This window comes from Caretta caretta, chromosome 15 (genome assembly GCF_965140235.1).
Source record: "Caretta caretta isolate rCarCar2 chromosome 15, rCarCar1.hap1, whole genome shotgun sequence".
NCBI classification, from domain to species: domain Eukaryota; kingdom Metazoa; phylum Chordata; order Testudines; family Cheloniidae; genus Caretta; species Caretta caretta.
In genome coordinates this window covers 3,137,998-3,155,786 of record NC_134220.1, presented here as the reverse complement: position 1 = coordinate 3,155,786, position 17,789 = coordinate 3,137,998, and the positions used below count along the sequence as shown (strand labels likewise).

The following is a 17,789-nucleotide window of genomic DNA, read 5'->3' as shown; positions in this document are numbered from 1 at the left end:
ATTATGACGTGATTGGAATAACAGAGACTTGGTGGGATAACTCACATGACTGGAGTACTGTCATGGATGGATAGAAACTGTTCAGGAATGACAGGCAGGGCAGAAAAGGTGGGGGAGTTGCACTGTATGTAAGGGAGCAGTATGACTGCTCAGTGCTCTGGTATGAAACTGCAGAAAAACCTGAGTGTCTCTGGATTAAGTTTAGAAGTGTGAGCAACGAGGGTGATGTCGTGGTGGGAGTCTGCTATAGACCACCGGACTAGGGGGATGAGGTGGACGAGGTTTTCTTCCGGCAACACACAAGTTACTAGATCGCAGGCCTTGGTTCTCATGGGAGACTTCAATCACCCTGAGAGACTTCAATCTGCTGGGAGAGCAATACAGCGGTGCACAGACAATCCAGGAAGTTTTTGGAAAGTGTAGGGGACAATTTCCTGGTGCAAATACTGGAAGAATCAACTAGGGGCAGAGTTCTACTTGACCTGGTGCTCACAAACCGGGAAGAATTAGTAGGGGAAGCAAAAGTGGATGGGAACCAGGGTGGCAGTGACCTCATTATGAGATGGTCGAGTTCAGGATCCTGACACAAGGAAGAAAGGAGAGCAGCAGAATACGGACCCTGGACTTCAGAAAAGCAGACTTTGACTCTCTCAGGGAACTGATGGGCAGGATCCCCTGGGAGAATAACATGAGGGGGAAAGGAGTCCAGGAGAACTGGCTGTATTTTAAAGAATCCTTATTGAGGTTACAGGGACAAACCATCCCGATGTGTAGAAAGAATAGTAAATACGGCAGGCGACCAGCTTGGCTTAACAGTGAAATCCTTGCTAATCTTAAACACAAAAAAGAAGCTGATAAGAAGTGGAAGATTGGACAAATGACCAGGGAGGAGTATAAAAATATTGCTCAGGCATGCAGAAGTGAAATCAGGAAGGCCAACTAACACCTGGAGTTGCAGCTAGCAAGAGATGTTAAGAGTAACAAGAAGTGTTTCTTCAGGTATGTTAGCAACAAGAAGAAAGTCAAGGAAAGTGTGGGCCCCTTACTGAACGAGGGAGACAACCCAGTGTCAGAGGATGTGGAAAAAGCTAACATACTCAATGGTTTTTTTGCCTCTGTTTTCACTAACAAGGTCAGCTTCCAGACTACTGCACTGGGCAGCACAGCATGGGGAGGAGGTGACCAGCCCTCTGTGGAGAAAGAAGTGGTTCGGGACCATTTAGAAAAGCTGGACAAGCACAAGTCCATGGGGCCGGATGCGCTGCATCTGAGAGTGCTAAAGGAGTTGGCGGATGTGATTGCAGAGCCATTGGCCATTATCTTTGAAAACTCATGGTGATCCGGGGAAGACCCAGATGACTGGAAAAAGGCTAATGTAGTGCCCATCTTTAAAAAAGGGAACAAGGAGGATCCGGGGAACTACAAGCCAGTCAGACTCACCTCAGTCCCTGGAAAAATCATGGAGCAGGTCCTCAAGGAATCAGTTCTGAAGCACTTAGAGGAGAGGAAAGAGATCAGGAACAGACAGCATGGTTTCACCAAGGGAAAGTCATGCCCAACTAATCTAATTGCCTTCTATGACGAGATAACTGGCTCTGTGGATGAGGGGAAAGCAGTGGACATGTTGTTCCTTGACTTTAGCAAAACTTTTGACACGGTCTCCCACAGTATTCTTGCCAGCAAGTTAAAGAACTATGGGGTGGATGAATGGACTATAAGGTGGATAGAAAGTTGGATAGATTGTCAGGCTCAACAGGTAGTGATCAATGGTTCCATGTCTAGCTGGCAGCCGGTATCAAGTGGAGTACCCCAAGGGTCGGTTCTGGGGCCGGTTTTGTTCAATATCTTCATAAATGATCTGGAGGATGGTGTGGATTGCACCCTCAGCAAGTTTGCAGATGATACTAAACTGGGAGGAGAGGTAGATACGCTGGAGGGTAGGGATAGGATACAGAGGGACCTAGACAAATTAGAGGATTGGGCCAAAAGAAATCTGATGAGGTTCAACAAGGACAAGTGCAGAGTCCTGCACTTAGGATGGAAGAACCCATACACTGCTACAGACTAGGGACCGAATGGCTCGGCAGCAGTTCTGCAGAAAAGAACCTAGAGGTTACAGTGGACGAGAAGCTGGATATGAGTCAACAGTGTGCCCTTGTTGCCAAGAAGGCCAATGGCATTTTGAGATGTATAAGTAGGGGCATAGCCAGCAGATCGAGGGATGTGATCGTTCCCCTCTATTTGACATTGGTGAGGCCTCATCTGGAGTACTGTGTCCAGTTTTGGGCTCCACACTACAAGGAGGATGTGGAAAAATTGGAAAGAGTCCAGCAGAGGGCAACAAAAATGATTAGGGGACTGGAACACATGACTTATGAGGAGAGGCTGAGGGAACTGGGATTGTCTAGTCTGCAGAAGAGAAGAATGAGGGGGGATTTGATAGCTGCTTTCAACTACCTGAAAGGGGGTTCCAAAGAGAATGGATCTAGACTGTTTTCAGTGGTAGCTGATGACAGAACATGGAGTAATGGTCTCAAGTTGCAGTGGGGAGGTTTAGGTTGGATATTCGGAAAAACTTTTTCACTAGGAGGGTGGTGAAACACTGGAATGCATTACCTAAGGAGATGGTGGAATCTCCTTCCTTAGATATTTTTAAGGTCAGGCTTGATAAAGCCCTGGCTGGGATGATTTAGTTGGGGATTGGTCCTGCTTCGAGCAGGGGGTTGGACTTGATGACCTCCTGAGGTCCCTTCCAACCCTGATATTCTATGATTCTATGATAAGATCTTTCCATCAGGTAACTGGAGCCACATCCATCTGTGATGCTTGTTAGGCCTGCACTAAGCAGTAGGTAGAGCTCTGAGATACAGAACTATCAAAAAGGAACAGCCAGTGCAGAAAGTCTGATACTGACCCAGAGCAAATGCTTCATAAGGGAAAACGCAGGACCAGAGCTTCACTGCATTGAACTAACAGGGGGAGGAAATCCCTAGACATGTTAAGTGTCTTAAACATAATTTAAGGAGAGACTAGTTCAGAAGCCAGCAGGAAGCCAGATGCCCACTGACTAGAACAAGTCAGCTCCACGCACAGAAATGAGAAAGGGCCAAAGGGTCTAGGGAGAAATTCTGTAACTGAAAGAAACATTCACTAGGAACCATTCCAGATCCCAAAGCCATCAAACAGCGCCACCGACTCTTTCAGCCTGACTCGCAATCATCCCACAGTCTGTGCCGGGCACCCACCAACTCTGCAGTGCCCCAGAGACTGACAGCCTGAGAACTGCTTTGGGCATTCTGGGTAGTGTTTGTGTATCGCCGCCCCCTGCTGGCTAGAATCTGGTAGGAAGCAGGGACTGAATAAGGCAGAAGCTAGTGCTTTGGACAAAACCTTCCCTCTCCCCTGTGGGGTTGGGACCATCATCTCCATGTTGTAGATGGGGAGAGTGTTAAGAATGGGATTTCCAAAAGTCCCTGTGTGACTCAGCAGTGATACAACTTGTGCTCTTAGCGGTTTTGGAAAATCCCACCCTAAGTGAACTGCCCAAAGTCCCAGTCAATCAGTGACAGAGCCAGGAAAAGAACCCAGGAACCCTGACTCCAGTGGTAGCCACAAGACAGCCCTGCTTTCCTGCATGTAGAGAACACGCAAATCTGGACCATCTGTGTCTCCTCCTACCCCTCAGATCTGCCTGGTTTCCCCTGGCTGGTGGTTTACAGCGCCTGTGTCTCTCCCTGCGGACATGTTGCAAAGGGAGATCAGTCCAATTTGGCCTCTCCAAAGAGGATGGATCTACACGGTTCTCAGTGGTAGCAGATGACAGAACAAGGAGTAATGGTCTCAAGTTGCAGCGGGCGAGGTTTAGGTTGGATATTAGGAAAAACTTTTTCATTAGGAAGGTGGTGAAGCACTGGAATGGGTTACCTAGGGAGGTGGTCGAATCTCCTTCCTCTGAGGTTTTTAAGGTCAGGCTTGACAAAGCCCTGGCTGGGATGATTTAGTTGGGGATTGGTCCTGCTTTGAGCAGGGGATTGGACTAGATGACCTCCTGAGGTCCCTTCCAACCCTGATATTCTATGATTCTCGGTTCAGACCCTCCACAGGGTTTATGTGATCCCCATGGGATCAGGTATTAGCCAAACATTCTGAGTAGCGCACAAGCAGAGCAAACGCACCCAGGGTTTAACACTCAGCATCTGGGCTAGTCACTTACCCAGTGGCATGATAGAGAGGTATTTGCCCCTGAACTTGCTGGCAATTGTAATTTCCTGCCACAGCGTCCAGCCTTGCTTGGAATACACATGATGGGCCGCAGCTGGTGGGTGATGGCTCACCTGTGAGACATAAGGAGAAAGCAACGTCACACCCAAGGGAGAAAGGCTCAGAACAGGAAACAATGTCCCACCCCAACAGGTGGGCAGGAGAGAGGGGCCCACGGGCCATGATCTACTTCACAGTTTGTATGGCACTCTGGTATCCAGGCAGCAATACTCAGAGTGGGAGGGGACAACCTGGGGTTGGCATTGGAACAGAGGACGTGACGCGTTCTGACTTCCTGAAGGATATTACGACGTTGCACCATAAAAGACAGTGTTCCCTGCCCGCCTATGGGTGGTAGCATGCAGTCGTTGCCTGACAAGCCGCGTCTCACGGGACGGGCAGCTACACCACTCAGGGACACTACATGGGTTCTCCCCCTCCTGGTCTTAATGCTCTGACCTTACATTTCCCTGTCCCCTAATCATCTATATACAGTCATTTGAAGTGGGACAGCCCTGCAGAATTTAGGGGTCCCCAGAGCCACACCCCCTCCTGTCATTGTCACACTAACTGTAAACAGGGACCCCCCCAGCCCTTCAGAATTCAGGTTTCTCCTCTCCTCAAGCTGCGTGAATCACAGATCCACACGGTAAGTAGAATCCTACACATGGAAAATGGTTTAGCTGGGAAGTCCTTGAGACACGCAAATGCTTAGATCCGTGGGGCTGCGCTTCTTAAACATTTACACAGAGTTCAGGAGGCAATAACTTCTGCGGCCTGTGTGTGGATTGGCACTGCGAGCGCTCGCACTTCCTGGGAGAGGCTCATTCCCTGCAGCCAGCATGGCTCTATTCGTATTTATGGAGTGATTGCAGGAGGCCGCTCGGGTCATTAATAACCAGGTGAGCAAATGCACTTGTGAGGTGTGTCGGGCAGAGGGTGTCCTGCTTCAGCTGGGACGTGTGGCTGGCCAGGAACACACAGCGACACAGAGCAACTCGCCACCTGCACACTCGGGGTTCACAGATGTACCCAAATATTGCTGTGGTTGCTGCCTGGTGTAGCTCAGAAGCTTGTACCTTCTGTCAACAGAAGTTGGTCCAATAAGACGTCGTCATCTCACCCATCGTTTCTCTCATGATAAAGCAGCGGCTGCTTATTGACTGTGCCAACAAGACATTTACGCTCACTAATCTTTGTGACTAACAAGCACAACAGCAACGGACACTGGAGCAGGAGCAGGTTCCCCTTCGGGGGCAGCAGCCTTTCCAACTGCAAGCAGTACATCTACCTTGGCAACTCCTTGTGCTGGCACACGAGCACTCCAAGCCAGCAGCAGAGAGATCTTGCCAGGACTTGCTAGCACTTGTTATCAAGTCCTGGAAGCTATAAAAACAACCCAGCATCTTTCAAAGTAAAGAACCGGTGCCAGGAGACAACAGCAAAACGCCCAATCTCATGGCCTCAGCCCCTGCATGATCCATTCTTGGTTTTAAATATGGTTAGGAAGTGTAAGCCCCCCACCCCACACACACCCCCACACACCACCCTCCAACTCCAGCTCTGTAAGGAAACCCAACCCAGCTCCCCAATGCCAGGGCACGGCAGGACGAAACAGACCCCTCTCATGCCAACAGGGGGAAGCAAAAGAAAACAACCACCCAGGGACAAGAAACACAGACCCCACCACCCGCATTACCTACCCCATTAACCCAGCCCCGGAGGAGCCTACACAGACAACTGGTCATTTATAACTCCAGAGCTAAGTCCAGGCACAGGAAGACGTATGCGTATGAGTCAGCGTGCTGTCCATCTATCTGCAGCCTGGATGGGTTCGACTGGAAGGGACTGAATCCAGAGGAGGAGATTTCCAGACAGTTTTCTTGATATCAAGATCTCCACCTGCTCGAGGCTGGGACTGATAAGCACCTGGCTGCCCACAGTTACCCTAAGCCTTGCTAAATATTGTATCCTGGATTTCAGACCCTGACCCCTTCGGAGTTTTACATCAGCAAATCCTCAGTGCCACTTCCGGAGAACTCTGGAATGATCCCGAGGACAGAAATCCCAGGCTTTGAGTTGTTTGAGGATATTGTCCCAGACACAGTTAAGATGCCAATAGCTCAACAGGATCAGCTCTAAGGTTAGTTCTGCGGAGACCGCAGGTAGTCTTCGAGCAGAAGTTACTGGGAGTGGTACCCATCCTCCTCCCATTTAAACTTGCCATGAAGCTATTCCCCAGAAGAGTCTCTAATCTCCCCCTTTGGGGCAGCTCCACTCCCCTCAGGTTCCTTAGTCTCGCCATGTGGCCAGATCCATCTGCCTTGGCTTGGTGGACCTGAGGAGGCACCAGGACCTGGGCAGGTTGTTTCCGGACTACGAGGTAGGATCCATGTCTCCTCTTGCTGGTATGGTCAGTGGAGCTCCTTCTTATTGACCCCGGTGACAGCGAGGGCAGAATCGGGTCCTGGGTCTCGGCATCTCACTCTGTTGGGCCCCAAAAAGGACCTGCTATTATTAGCTCGTGGAAGCCTCTTGAAACCTCATTAAAATCTCTCTGCTTTCCCCTTCCCGGCTCTAATGAGGATGCTGACCAAGGGCTGCTTGCTCAGCAGGCAGCTTGCTAACCACACAGGGCTCTGCAATGACAGGCAGAGATGAAGGCAGGCCCGGCTCCTGCTGGACTCCCCTCAGCGGGCAGCTGGACGGCCTGCGGGGAAGATCTGCAGCCATAGCTGTACGCTTCAGCGAGAGCTTCTCGCCTCGCCACCCACCCCACTACCTTGCTTTGACGGCCTTTGCGCTGCAGCCCCTGCCGCACTCTGTGGAAACTGGCCCCAGCACGTCTGGGGGAGGAGATGGGATTTCAGGGTGGACGCATTGGGGAGAATGCAGCTGGTGAGCACCTGCCCCAGGGAGGTTTAACGGGACACTAGGAGAGAAGCTGCAGGGGCTGACAGTGCTAGCGGCTCCCAGCTGGGAATCCATGTTTGGGTCCCAACGTCCGCTCTCTTCCCTCCCAGCTGCATGGGGACCAGGGAGGAAGCTAGGGCCTTGTGCTTCCCTGGAACAGGGGCCTCAGCTGCGCCATGCTGAGGTGCAATTATCTCTGAAGGGAGCCACCCGCAGCCCTCAGCAGGCAGGGGGCAGCTCAGCCTTCCTGCACACCGGTGAGGAGGGGGACAGGCAGCAAGAGCACACTGCAAGGTGGCCCAGCCAAACCCAGTTCAAGCCTAGGCGCCTCGCAGGTAGCCAGTAGATGGGAGAGGGTGTGGGCGTCAGCCCAGCTCCTAGAAGGCAGGCACCCAGGCCAGAGGGACACCACCACAGCTCAGCCTCCTCACCAGCACCATCCGCGAGGGGGCCAAGCACCGACTGGCTCAGACTCAGCTCCCTTCCTGACCCCTCCCTCCCCCCAGAGGTGGTCTCCCTCCAGGGCAGGGCTGGAACATACTGTGGGGTCAGCAGGCTCTGCGGCGCCCTGGCCGTACCCTTCCCATGGATAGACAGGGCTCCAGTCCTCAGCCCGGCAGGACAAGTCACACAAGTGTTACCGTCTGAACTGCCTAAATCCTTCCAGGGGAAAGAAAGAGATACACAGTCTAGGCCTGGACAGGGCCCTCGACAGGCACATGTTATTACCAACCCTGCCTTGGCATCAGGGGAGGAACCCCCCCGCACGCCCTCCGCCGCCTCTCATGGCTCTGCCTTACTATCAGGCAGCCACTGATTTCCTCTGTGCTTCCAAAGCCAAGGGTGGGTCAGTTCCTCGCAGGGAGGAGGACCGGACCCTCACTGCACACACAGGCCGGACGTGGAGACCCCCTCCCACTTATGAAGGCAGTTTCCTGACAGAAATTAACACTCCTTGCGGGGGCAAAGGAACAGAACAGTCACCCCCTGACCTCTCCTCTTATGGGGTGACAGCACAGTCACCCCGGTGGAAGAGATGGGAGAAGGAATTGCCCCGTGGGTTTGGGCACTAGCTTGCATCTCAGGAGACCGAGGTTCAACTCCCTGCTCTGCCACTTAGTTCTCTGGGCCTCAGTTTCCCATCTATATAATGGCCCCTATTGCTCTGACAGTATTCTAATAATCAGCCCTTTTCTCAGCCTAACATCCCACTCTGTCTTGATGCCCCAGTGCACCAAAGCAACAGAGATCTCACCAGCAGCCATTAGCCAAGTATCTCAGCTCCGTCCTTAGCTTTTGCCTGGAGGAAGCTGCCATCCTCCTCCTCACCTTTAGGGGTAGTAGTGTGTCCTCACCCAACCAAAGATGGGCAGCATGTCACTGGTGGCACCTCAAAGCTGAGCAGGGGTCCTGGTGCTGCTGCACTCCCCTTCTGTGCAGAGGGGAGGTGCCCTCAGGGAGCTGAGAACTGAGGGCATTAGGACGTTCAGAATTAAATAATAAGCAATGTCGCCATCTGGCTGCCTAACACGGGCACAGCTCCTTGTATCACTGTCTGGGGGATGTCAGAAAACTACAGCGGGTCTCAGGCCCTGTCTATGGTACAACCTTCCCTCTGCTCTAGTTTCATTCCTCCCATTGGAGTCCCCGCAGTAAAGCTCTGCCTCATTAGTTACCACCAAGGGAATTCTGCAGCACAGTGATCGAAACCCATCCACTTCCCCACTGAACCCCAGGGCCAGGGCAGCACTTCGAGAAACTCAGTGCCCTTCAGATTAGCCCCCAGTCTGGGGCTCAGGCAGCCAATCTGCACTGTTTCCAGTGCAGTGAGCTCTGTGCATCAGATGGAACATACTGCAGCCAGGGGGCCCAAAGACCTGCTGCATTAAATGAGTTAAGAGATTATTTGTATCAATGCAATTACAGCCCAAATCCCTTGAGCAACTGGATTACAAATGAGAAATACAGCAAAATCTCCTCCTTCAATTCCTCTGTAACCGGCAAGAGAATATCCTATTTGGATAACTGGATTTTAGTCATGGAGATTATCAATACTTTGTTCACTGTGTCCGGGGGGGCAAGCAGTGCACATACATTTCTAGGAGAATTTCATAGCACTGACTGTGTGAAAATATGCATCTGAACCTGCACTCCCTTCACCTGTTCACCCTGGATGTGCTACTGCCCTGGGAAATTCGCCCAAGGTAAATCTCTCTCTTCCAAGAGGATCCACAAGAGAAAGCTCTGAAACTTCACAGTTTAAAACACATGAAATCCAGTACGAGGTCCCCCTCGGACCCCCTCCCGTTTGGGGGTTGTCTGCAGAGCAGTACATTGTGAAGCCTGCCTGGACCAGGGTGATCTAGCATGACACTGTTCACAGTGAAGGAGGAGACCAGTCCTGAATTGCTTCAGGGTGCTGCTATCGGCAAGTCTGGATTCAGGTTACAGTGAAGAGGAAGTTACTTACCTGTACTAGAAAAGGAGTACTTGTGGCACCTTAGAGACTAACCAATTTATTTGAGCATGAGCTTTCGTGAGCTACAGCTCACTTCATCAGATGTTTACCGTGGAAACTGCAGCAGACTTTATATACACACAGAGAATATGAAACAATACCTCCTCCCACCCCACTGTCCTGCTGGTAATAGCTTATCTGTTACCTGTACTACAGGCTCTTTGAGATGTTTAGTCTCTATCTGCTGTGGGCTGTGCATGTGCACCATGCACCTGGAGCCGGAGAATTTTGAAAGTTGGTCCGTGCATGCACCTGGGCTCACCGCAAGCCACCAACTGAGGGGATAAAGGGCGGGGCAGACCAACCGCCTCTCCAGTTCCTTCACTACTGCAAATCAGATCACACATCACAAAGCACCTCCAGTTACAGGCAAGTATCCTCTTCTTCAACTGATGGTCCCTACTGTGTTCCACTGTGGGTGACTGACAAGCAGAACCTCAGTAGGAGGAGGATGTAGACAGTAGAGCTGAGTGGAGCACCGCTGTCCCAAAGGAGGCAGAAGAGTCCTGCAACAGGGCATAACATCTTGCACATGCGTGAAGGGAGCCCCACAGGGCTGCTTTGCAGATGTCCAGGAAGGGCACCTCCTGAAGAAACGCCATAGCTGTTGCTTGCGCTCTGGCAGAATGAGCTCTTGCCCCATGGGGTGGGGAGTTCAATAGCTGAATGCAGGCTAGAAGGCTGCCAGAGATCCATCTGGAGAGTCTCTGGGTGGAGATGGTGCACCCTCTGATCCTTTCTGCTACAGCGATGAACAGCCTCCAGGATTGCCTGCCTGCTGGTTTTGTTCTCTGCAGATAAAAAGCCAAGGCCTGCCAAACATTGAGGGAGTGGAGTCTTTTGCTCCTCTGTGGAAGTGTGCAGTTCTGGGAGAACACAGGTAAGTGAATGAATTGGTTACAGTGAAATTCTAAAACTATTTTAGGGGTGAATTTGGAGTGTCGATGTAAAGAATATACTGTATGGAGAATCTGCCATCACTGCTCAAGTTCTCCAACCCTTCTTGCTGAGGTGATGGCTACAAGGAAAGCAACCTTCATGGAAAGGAGGGGCATGGAGCAAGTAGCTATAGGTTCAAAGGTGGCGGGGGGGGGGGGGGGGGGAAGAACTTCTGAATGCTGCGAGAACAAGGTTTGTTTCCCACTGGGGAGCAGGCTTTTGAGTAGATGGGAAGGTTCTGATTAGGCCTTTCCAGAATCTATTGGTCAGGGGGTGGGTGAAGACGGAGTAGCTCTGAGAAGGTGGATGGTATGCGCCGATCCCCGCCAAATAGGCTCGCAAGGAGTTGATGTTGTCACAGATTAGATATAGTCCAAAAGGAGAGGAATAGCTCTGGTGGAGCACCTTGTGACGTTGCACTCCACATGTTTTATGGAAAAATGCTTATGAGTGTGAATATGATATAACTGGAATATGCTTTATGCAAAAGGTCTCTTGTAAGGTATCATAACAAAGGTTATGAACTCCTGAATATATTCCTCCTATTTGTATGCATGTATCATTCTTGTATCTGAAGCTAGAAATATGAAGTAGAACTCTGAGGTCCTATTGTAATTATGCAAAGTGTGGGCCATTAATGGTGGTTTAGAATCTTGATGGCTCCCATTGACTAGAACAATTGGTTGTAAATGGTTTGTTTACTTGCAAGCCTTCCTGTGTATGTTTGGGCCAGCCCATGGAGAATGGAGACTAGGGGTCTTACAGTGACATGTGATCATGTCACCTGATAATGAAATCCATCTTAAATTTGGTACTTTTGCATTTAGGAGGAGGAGTGGGGACCCAGAGAGACAAAAGATTCCCACCTTGTGCCAAAGCTATAAAAAGGGGTGGAGCAGGACAAAGGGGGCTGCCAGTCATGAAAAAGACCCTGCTTACCACCTGAGATGTCTGCTCGAACTAACAAGGACTGTACCGGGGAAAGGATTGGGCCCGGACTAGGAAGGAGTCTAGTCTGTGAAAGAAGCTTATTGGAACATCTCAGAGCGAGATATTACATGTAATCAGTTTCTTAATGTATTAGGCTTAGACTTATGTGGTTTTGCTTTATTCTGCTTGGAGGACTTACTTTGTTCTGTCTGTTATTACTTGAAACCACTTAAATCCTACTTTTTATACTTCATTAATAAACAAAAGTGATTTTATTAACCCAGAGTAAGTGATTAATAGCTGGGGGAGCAAACAGCTGTGCATATCTCTCTATCAGTGATACAGAGGGCAAACAATTTATGAATTTACCCTGTATAAGCTTTATACAGAGTAAAACAGATTTATTTGGGGTTTGGATCCCATTGGGAGCTGGGTGTCTGGGTGCTGGAGACAGGTAACCTGCTGAGCTGTTTTTGGGTAAAGTCTGCAGCTTTGGGGGTGTGGCCTGTTACACACAGGCTAGCATGTCTGGCTCAACAAGGCAGGGTTCTGGAGTCCCAAGCTGGCAGGGAAAATAGGCTCAGATGTGCTGAAATTGACAGTCCCCAGGGGATCTCTGACCGAACCCATCACACACCTCTTTGTTGTGCCCAGGAAGAGATGTGTTTCCATTTGGCTAGGTAAGATATTCTAGTAGAGTCCTTGCTACTATTGAAGAGGATGTCTCATATGGATGTGGAGCATGAACGTTCTAAGGATGATGCCCATCCAAACACTAAGCCCTGAGGTGGAGCAGACACCTATCAGGGTGCTTGATCTTGCTATTCCACAGAGTCATGAGCCCAGGGAATATTGGGAAGATGACTGGTGGTCGGGAGGACATGCGTAGGAGGTTGGGAAAAAAGAACCGGGGAAAGAAGGGGGGCAATCAGGATGACCTGCATTCTGTCCTGCTGGATTTTGTGTAGAACTCATGGCAGGAGTGGTAGTGGAGGGCAGCCAAAATTGAACTGGTCCAACCAAGAAAGAGGCAAAGCGCTGCCCTGGGGGTGGTGACCTAGGGCTCCTCTGGAGCTACACGTGGTGCATTTCCTGTTTGCTTGAGAGATAAACAGATCCCTGGTTGGGGTCTCCCATAGAGGGAAAATATTGCGCTGTACTGAATCACGGAGCTCCCACTTGTGGTCAACTGTGAAATGTCTGCTGAGGGAATCTGCAAGCACATTCTGCTTCCCAGAAAGGTAGGCTGCCGACAGGGTGATTTGATTGCTGATATGCCAATTCCAGAGGCTGACTGCTTCTGCACACAGGGAGGCTGATCTCACTCCCCGCTGCTTGCTGACGTAGAAGACAGTCGTAACGGTGTCTGACATTATGAGGACATGGAGAGCGTGGATGAATGGAAGGAGGACTTGCATGCCTTCTGAACGGCTCACGACTCCAGAATATTGATGTAAAGCCCTTTAGAAGTAGCATGAATCACCAGGGAATTGAGAGTGAGGTGAGAAAACAAAACTTCTGTTCCCTTGGCTGGCACGTCATAATGCTTCTTTTGGGATAGGAGCTCAGGTGGCAGGGGTCTGCCAAACTGTCCTAGCTGGCTCCAGTATGGCTTCATGAACAGAAAGAGCTATTCTGTTGGGTATGCAAGCATGCAGGATGTCTCAGAGTTTGTGCTGAGAGTCTTGGATCTCCTTGAGGGGATTCTGAAGCTCTCCAGCAACTCTGCAGAGCAAGTCCTGGAACTGCCTGAAGTCATCCGGGGTGGAGGAGATGTAGATGTATTTTGTTCCTCAGGGGATGACGATGGCAGTCTTGCTGGTTCCGGCAGAATCGCCAGATCCAGACCGTAATGTTCCTCCTTCTCAGTTGGATCCAGGGGCAGATCTGAGCGTCCCCTTAGAGGGGAGGCAAGGGGTGTCTCTAGCAGATCGAATTGACTCTGCAGGGGGGTACTGGCCCCAAGGCCCCAATACAGCCAGTAGGAGGGGTTGACATGTGGTTGCGGGCCCCCCCCCCCATGGCGTGGAGTACCAGCAGCTCGTCGCTAGATGAGGTGGAGGTTGGTCCCATGTCTGTGAGAGTTTTTTGGGTGGTGGTGGATACACAGGTGTTGGGGTTGATGCTACAGAATGGTTTGGGGGGAGCTAGTAGTAAACTGGCTTTGACCGGGGGAGCTGGCTTGCAGCTGCTTGGCTGAATAAACAAGTGAAGAGATAAGAAAGGCCTAAGACTGTAAAGTGTGGGAATAGGAAACAGCAGCGTTTCCTGCCAGAGCCTGCTTATGGGTGAATATGCCCCCCCTTAGAAGGAGGGGATAATTAAAAGCAGCTATGAGAATTGCTTTAGACGAACAGTCTCACCTGTGAACCCTGGCCTTCTGGGTGTCCAGGAATTCCCCACGCTAGAGCAGCGCCTGCTACGAGCCCTCAAGAACAAGGCAGGAGGGTTCAGGACTCTCCGTAGCACAAGGGGTGTATGCATGGATTCTTGCTTGGTTGCTGGAAAGCACGTATTTCGTAATGCGTGAAGGCCGGGAGGCTTATTATACTTTAGCAATAAAACCGGTTATACTTATGCACCTGGCGTGGCTTCACTGAGTGTATCCAAGCCCCCGCCCCACTTGGGACCGACAACAGGATCAGGGAAGAGAGGTTCATCAAATGGCTCAGAATCTCTCGATGAGCAAAAGGCTAGTTCCGGTTCCAGTGACAGGACCATCGGTGCCGTTGGAGGGTAGATGTATTTTGTGTATGGGATGGGTGATAAGCTCCTTCCAGCAGTCAAGTCTCTCGGAGGTGCTATTATCTCCCTGGAAACGGACAGGCCTGATGCAGGAGGGGATTCCAGATCCGGGAGAGCGAAAATGTCCCGTGGGGCAGTGTAACGGGGTTCAGACTCACCACCGCGGCGCCTCCTGCTGGTTGCTCCAAGAATTAGCTCTGTCCTAGCCGTGGAGCGCCCTCTGCGGGTGGTGTCCCGCCCGCTACCTGCTCTGCTGTGCTGTCTGGGACCCGTGTTGCTCCCTGGCTTGCGGCGTCCTTTTCTGGACACAGCCCTTCGGCTGTGCCCCGCTCGGTTCTCTCCCCTTCTGGGGGTATCCGCAGTCCTCGGTCTGCACCTGCCCTTGTGGCCAACTGCAGCCCCAGAGTCTAGCCCCTGGCCTCAGGGCAAGCCACAGTCTGCATAGGGCCACGCTCCTCCAAGGCCAGGTGCAGTGTAAGGGGGCAGGGGGGAACCCAGGCCTGCCCACTACTCTGGGTCCTGGCCCAGGGACCCTCTGGCAGCAGCCATGTCCTGCCCTCCTTCTCTCCCCTCTACTGCTTGCACTCCCTGGGCCACTTCCCCTTTGGCCCTTGCACCTTCTCGGCCCTTCCGTTCAGGGGCCTCAGCCTGGCAGGCATCAGGCTGGAGCTTTCCCTCTGCTCCCCTGAGCCTGCCCAGTGCTGCTCTACCTCAGATAGTATCCCTGGGAGCTAGTCCTCCTCCCTTGCTTGTCAGGGAGAGACTCCTGTCTCCTCTGCTTTGCAGCCTTCATATAGGGCCCAGCCTGGCTGCTTCTAAGCCTTCTCTGATTGGCTGGGTTCTGCACAGCCCCTCCAAGGGCTGCTATTAACCCTTTGTCCACCAAAGTGGGGCAACTGCCCCATTATAGGCAGCAAAGGATTCAGCTCTCCTCGGTGTGAGAAGGGTTCTGTTTGTCCGGCCATCACAGCCGGCGAGAAGGGTGGTATCCGAAGTTGGCAGTGATTAGATTTCATCGGTGCTAACAGATCCCAGGCTGGGAGGAGATTGGGATGATGTTTCCGATGGAACACAGACTGGTCCTGATGGAGCCCAGTGCTTAGGGGCTTTCTTGTCGGGCATCTGGGACTTAGGACATCCTAAGTCCTCATGGGGTGAGCTGGTAGGCTTGTTACAACTGAGTCCAATGGCTTTGAAGCGCACTTTGTGGAAGACTTAGTCTCATGCTTATGAGAGTGCTTCCTAGCTTCCTGACAAGGCTCTATTGTGGAGTCTGCAGGGGTGGATTCTCCCGCAGCAGAGTCACACTTCGCAGCAGGAGGCGCACTCCTTGCTGAATCAGGCCGATGTACAGGGTCATTGCCCGGCCTGGGTATTTGCAGAGACAACGTTCCTGCCCTTCTCGACTATGGCTGGGAACAACGAGCAGATACTGCACCTCGCTGCGACGCGAGCTTCCCCAAGGCAGTGCAGACGGCACTGGTGGTCGCCGCTGATGGAGAACGATCGCGGGCAGGAAGCACAGAATCTGAAGCCCAGAGACCTGGGCACAGTCATGCACCCTCCATTCGGGGAGGCTAGCCCCCCACCACACCTCTAGCACCCGAGACCCCGCCCCCACTCTGCTCATTCCACTCTCTCGCTCTTGCCAGCCAGCCTGCCGGCAACCGCTTCAAACCCCAGCCAGCGCCTGGAGTAGCCCTGAACCCTGGCCGGCCTGCTGGTACCCCGAGCAGTCTGGAAGAGCTCTGAGCCCCAGCCGGCTGCCCAAGCCCCAAGCCCGGGCCCCCCAGAGGAGCTCTGAGACTCATCACATGGCCCAAGGCTGTCTCAGGGAGCATTAGCAGAGGTTTGGGGAGGCTTAGCCTCCCCTGGCCTCCATTACCCGCTGCCCATGGCTGGTTGGCAGGGAGGGTGGGTCATTGTGTGGGGGACTGATGGTTTGGAGGAGGGGTCTGACAGAGCAGAGGGAGGCTGTGTGGCAAAGAGGATCAGGGTGGATGTTCTGGGCACAGGCAGCAGCATGCTGATGGGGTGAGGGGGGAGAACTGGAGCATTTTAAGAGATGATCTGGGGAAGCGACTGAAAAGGACACAGTTCAAGGCCCCGTCCCAGAGCTCATTCCCCAGAGCCCCTGTAGAAGCTGGGAAATTACATTTCTGCCTTTATCATTTTCCTCCTTTTCCAGGGATAGAATGACTGGATCCCCTGGATTCCAACCAGGCTGGAGCCCACACAGCCCTGCCTGGTTTCACTTCCCAACCAGCAGCATCTAGGACACCAGCGCATCAGGGGAGAGTGTTCAATTGGGGCTCCCTCTGCTGGCTGGTTTGGACCTCAGCAGCATCAGCCTGAAAATGAATGTCAGTTTGTTCACCAAATTATGCAAGTTGTTTAATTTATGTAGATTAACACCCCTCCCCCACCCAAGAAGGGATATTTGGAAGCTGGAGGACATTCCTCTGCAGACGAAGAGCTGGTCTACACTTAAAATGCTGCAGCCTATGCCGAGGGGTGAGGTTCTCCACCTCCCTGAGAATTCGTCCATAGACCTAGCTCTGTCTACACCAGGGTTTGGGTCAGTTTAACTGCATCACTCAAGGGTGTGGATTTTTCCACATCCCTGAGTGACATAATTATACTGACCTAATTTCCTAGGGTAGACCAGGCTTAACGTCTAACCTGCACCTAGCGGCCGGTCACATTTTAGGTCTTCATTTGACAATGTTCCTTGAAGAAGCCTCCTTTCATAGGGAGAGTGCCATGCGGCTGTGCTATCATTTCGCAGCGTGTGGGGTACTCAGGCCCCCCCTCGCACAGAGCAGTCGCATGTTATCAGACCTATCGTCCTAAATCAGCCAGTTGCTGCTTAGAGTTTTTTCCCATTGCAGGGAAAGACAATCACTTTCAAGGTCATGGAAGAGGCACCTGCTACACGGGCAACAGCACTGCCCTGTGACAGTGGAAGACAGAGGGAGAATTACCTCTCAGCAATAGAGGTGTAGATGCAGGACAGTATCTCAGACAATGGGCATGGAGACAGCCTAGTCCTGCTGCTGGGGCCCTTCACATGTTCCCTGGAGAGCTCCTTTTTAAGAGGAAAACAAACATTTCACCACGAATCACGGGGCCTGCTACTATCCCTAAATGGCCCCCTCAGGGATTGAGCTCACAACCCTAGGTTTAGCAGGCCAATGCTCAAACCACTGAGCTATCCCTCCCACCCTGGAACTTGACACAAAGTCTTCAGAAGAGAAAGGCTTTGTGCATGATCCCGCTGTGCCACTTAGCCCCTGGCAAGTTAGTCCGCAGGAGCCATGGCTATTCCAGACACCTGCATGTCCTGGGGAGCGGACACAGCAAGGCTGGTGAAGGACCAACAGCAAAGCGATCCCCTCCCATGATTTCCCAGGCATGGCTGAGGTAAACGGTGGGTCAGTTTGTTGCAGAGGTTTTGCACAAGGCAGGTTTTCTGCCAAGACAA

General features: G+C 51.9%; 1 protein-coding gene across 11 annotated transcripts in view; it reads right to left on the bottom strand.

Annotated features, from left to right (window-relative positions):
- OSBP2 (oxysterol binding protein 2) overlaps positions 1-17,789 on the bottom strand; it is a 371,738-nt gene that overhangs the window by 15,004 nt on the left and 338,945 nt on the right. For all 11 annotated transcript variants that reach the window (XM_048822247.2, XM_048822244.2, XM_048822243.2 and 8 more), the window contains one exon: positions 4,214-4,334. In XM_048822247.2, the coding sequence (XP_048678204.1) occupies positions 4,214-4,334 (121 nt within the window). The remainder of the gene's footprint in view (positions 1-4,213; positions 4,335-17,789) is intronic.